The following is a 3129-nucleotide window of genomic DNA, read 5'->3' on the forward strand; positions in this document are numbered from 1 at the left end:
TATGCATCAAAAGAAATTGTGTAGTTTCAAGTTTTATTTGTCATATGTACAGGATACACGTGGTATACATCGTCCAACTAAATGCTTACTTGCAGGTTCTTGTCTTAGTCTCAACAATGCAACAATAAGAAATAATAAACTAAATATGGTGCGTTTTAATGTCTTCTATTCTTCAGGGTCAATGACGTGAAAGTGAGAGTAAAAAGACAAAAAGCAGACAGTTTTTATAAAATGTTTTTACTTGTTTAATTGGGGGCTAATTGAAATGTATCAGATTCATAGCATGTTCTGTTATAGACATTGTCTCCTGTTCTTATCAAATAGAGATACAAACCCAGTAACACTTTAAGGATCCAATATAAATTTAAATAAACAATGTTGATACACGTAAGCAATTATTGTCGACAACAGTAGGCATCTATATATTTACTGCAATACATCTCGGCATAGAACATGTTATAGAATAGAACTGATTTTATATAGACAGTACAACATTACCTCTTCATCAGTACACAAAGCGTCATAACAAAATAAGCACCAGGATAGTCGGTTTTTCTGTACAGTTAATAAATTGCTTAAGAGTTTGATAAATATGCTTATACTGCAACCATATATTTTTTTTCATCGCTCATTTATTTATTTCAAAAAAGAAGACTCAAAACAATGCTAATTTGAAGGGCAAAACAAGCAAAGCAACAGAACAGTCAAAAAAACAGTCAAACAAAGGAAAATAACAAAGTTCAAGTCATTTTGACTCTTGACAGTCTAAAAAAAAAGAGTCTGGTTAGGAGGATTCCTTCTTTGGAAATGCTTTTTTTCCCCCACACTGAAACCCTCAACAGTAACATATTGAAGGAAATATCGGAATCTAAAGCAGATGATGATTACAATGCAGCAAAGTACGAACCCCTGTTTTATAATGCAGTAGTGGGACATGTACTGCATAATAGGACAGGTTCTGTTTGCTATGTTCTATATTCATAGAGCTGGGCCCTTAGAAACCTCTCCATCCCATGCTTCACCCATTTGGTTTACTTTAGTGCTTCAAGGTTAATATTTACTCTTATCGGTATGCATGCAGCGAAGTTGGAAATGATCATCGTATGATAGAACATGGGAGTCAATTCTCTATTGTATTTTTTGGTATTGTAAATAACAAGGGCAATTTGTTTCATGTGAAAAAGGCAACAGAATCCAGAGGAAGAAAATTGCGCTATAACACAAAAAAAAGTCTCAACCACAAAATCCTCAAAGGCACACATCTAGAAACTGAGCATGTGGTGGTGAAGGGAATCTATAGTGATTTGGGTATATAGACCAATAGGTAATATGGCAGAATTTAACCCATCCAGGTCCACTTTATGGTGTCCATATTAGGATGGCTATAATCTCAGCTGTCCTAATATGGACTCCGTAAGGTTCACACTGGTCAAGGAGGCTGTAGTTGGGAGGGTGGACGAAGGTAAAGAAGGTTCTGGCCCAGGGTGATGCCTTTGAGCCTGTCCCCATCTGGTTGTTCCTTGTACTTGTCTTCAAAATGGTGCCGCCAAAAGCAAGAGGCATATATTCCACACTAAGTACTATAGCGCATGTTGAAGACGACTAAAGGGTTCTGTAATAGCGAATAGGAGCAAAGGCATCGATCTGGCACTTGGTCACCTAAAAGTACTTCCCATCAACTCTACCAGTTTAAATAAAGTGCAGAAACCTGTGGTACTGGCTGCATTGAAACAAAGTGATGCCCAACCTGGTTTGGGCTATTGTCTCCAAAGCCTGACTCACTATGGTAGACAATATAGTTAGTGAAGACACCTGGTGGTCAAACCATGGAATAAATGTTCTGTTATTCATTCAGCAAAACCCTTATATGCGTGTACAATGAATTGGAGCAAAAATATATTTTAAAGAAAAAAACTGGGAAAAAAACAAAACATTACATTTCTCTAAGTTAAACAATTACTACATTATCAAAAGGCAAATAGTAGGTATATTGCAACACTCTCCACGACAACTCTGTCAACATTATCATCCATACGTCTGTCATTTTGTGAGTCAGTCTAGGGCAAGTCTAGGCAGACTGACAGCACAGACGGAGCCTAATCTGTCATCACAGGCAGGCGCACATAAACACTGAACATTTCCAAGGGGACCGACACCCAGCCAATGGCAGCACGAGGAAGGTCTATGTGGGACTCCATCATTGGACACGGACATCTCTCTGGAACTGTAGCTCATTTCAGATGGGGACAGGGGGTGATGTAAGGTACCAACCCTAAGGGAACACCATTTGGAATATTCAGTATTATTTGTTTTGTCTGAGTGGTTCTGTTTGCTTTCATCTGAGCACCCAGTCTAGACGGTAAGAGGTCATTAGATGGGTAAGGTAGTGTATGAAAACAACACAACCAAATATGTTAGGGGTTATTGGAGCTTGCAATGCCTTCAATTTATGTACGAAGTGCATTGTATTAACAGAAATGTTGACAAGTTTAGAGTTCGGAGGAAAATGTAGCTCTTTACTTCATGCAAATTGACAGGATACCCACATTATGTAGTTGTCATTAGCATGTCTGTCGTCAATATACATGACATTTAATTTCAAGTACTGATATTGTTTTATTGTAACGAACAGTCATAGAATGTTACGACAGGCATAACGCCATGAAAGTGTTGTCAAGGTTAAACAGCGGTACGGTTTAGTACGGTATGCCAATAGTGGTTCCTTTTTTTTTGATTCGTAATGTGTCACTTCCCCACCCTGCCTGTATTGTAATCAGTCAGCACTGGTTTCCCTGAAGCAAAGACTGAAATCAAAACAGGAAACCTGCCCAAGCTCTCCTCCGAGGTCATCAAACTGCATCATGAGATGTCACTAGGGGTCAGAGGTCAAATGGCCACACCCCTTAAATCAATCCTTTGGCTGCTTGCTTATGAAGGGTCAGACATTTTTATTTTAATTCAGGTAGTCCTAAAATGAAATGTAAACATAAGAAATAAATCAAGTGGGGCCAACGGGAAGAAAGCGCAAGGTGTCTTACACATATAGACATACACTACATGACCAAAAGTATGTGGACAACTGCTTTTCAAACATCTCATTCCAAAATCATGGCCATTAATATGGAGCTG

The 3129-nt window shown here is 38.4% G+C and overlaps 1 protein-coding gene across 1 annotated transcript in view; it reads right to left on the reverse strand.

The window, feature by feature from the left end:
- Positions 1-220: 220 nt before the first annotated feature.
- Positions 221-3129, reverse strand: part of pmepa1 (prostate transmembrane protein, androgen induced 1) — an 84371-nt gene continuing 81462 nt past the window's right edge. Inside the window, exon 5 of the mRNA XM_024444940.2 lies at positions 221-2272. Coding sequence (XP_024300708.1) covers positions 2053-2272 — 220 coding nt within the window. The 3' untranslated portion in view covers positions 221-2052. The remainder of the gene's footprint in view (positions 2273-3129) is intronic.

Source organism: Oncorhynchus tshawytscha, linkage group LG02, assembly GCF_018296145.1.
Source record: "Oncorhynchus tshawytscha isolate Ot180627B linkage group LG02, Otsh_v2.0, whole genome shotgun sequence".
Taxonomy (NCBI): domain Eukaryota; kingdom Metazoa; phylum Chordata; class Actinopteri; order Salmoniformes; family Salmonidae; genus Oncorhynchus; species Oncorhynchus tshawytscha.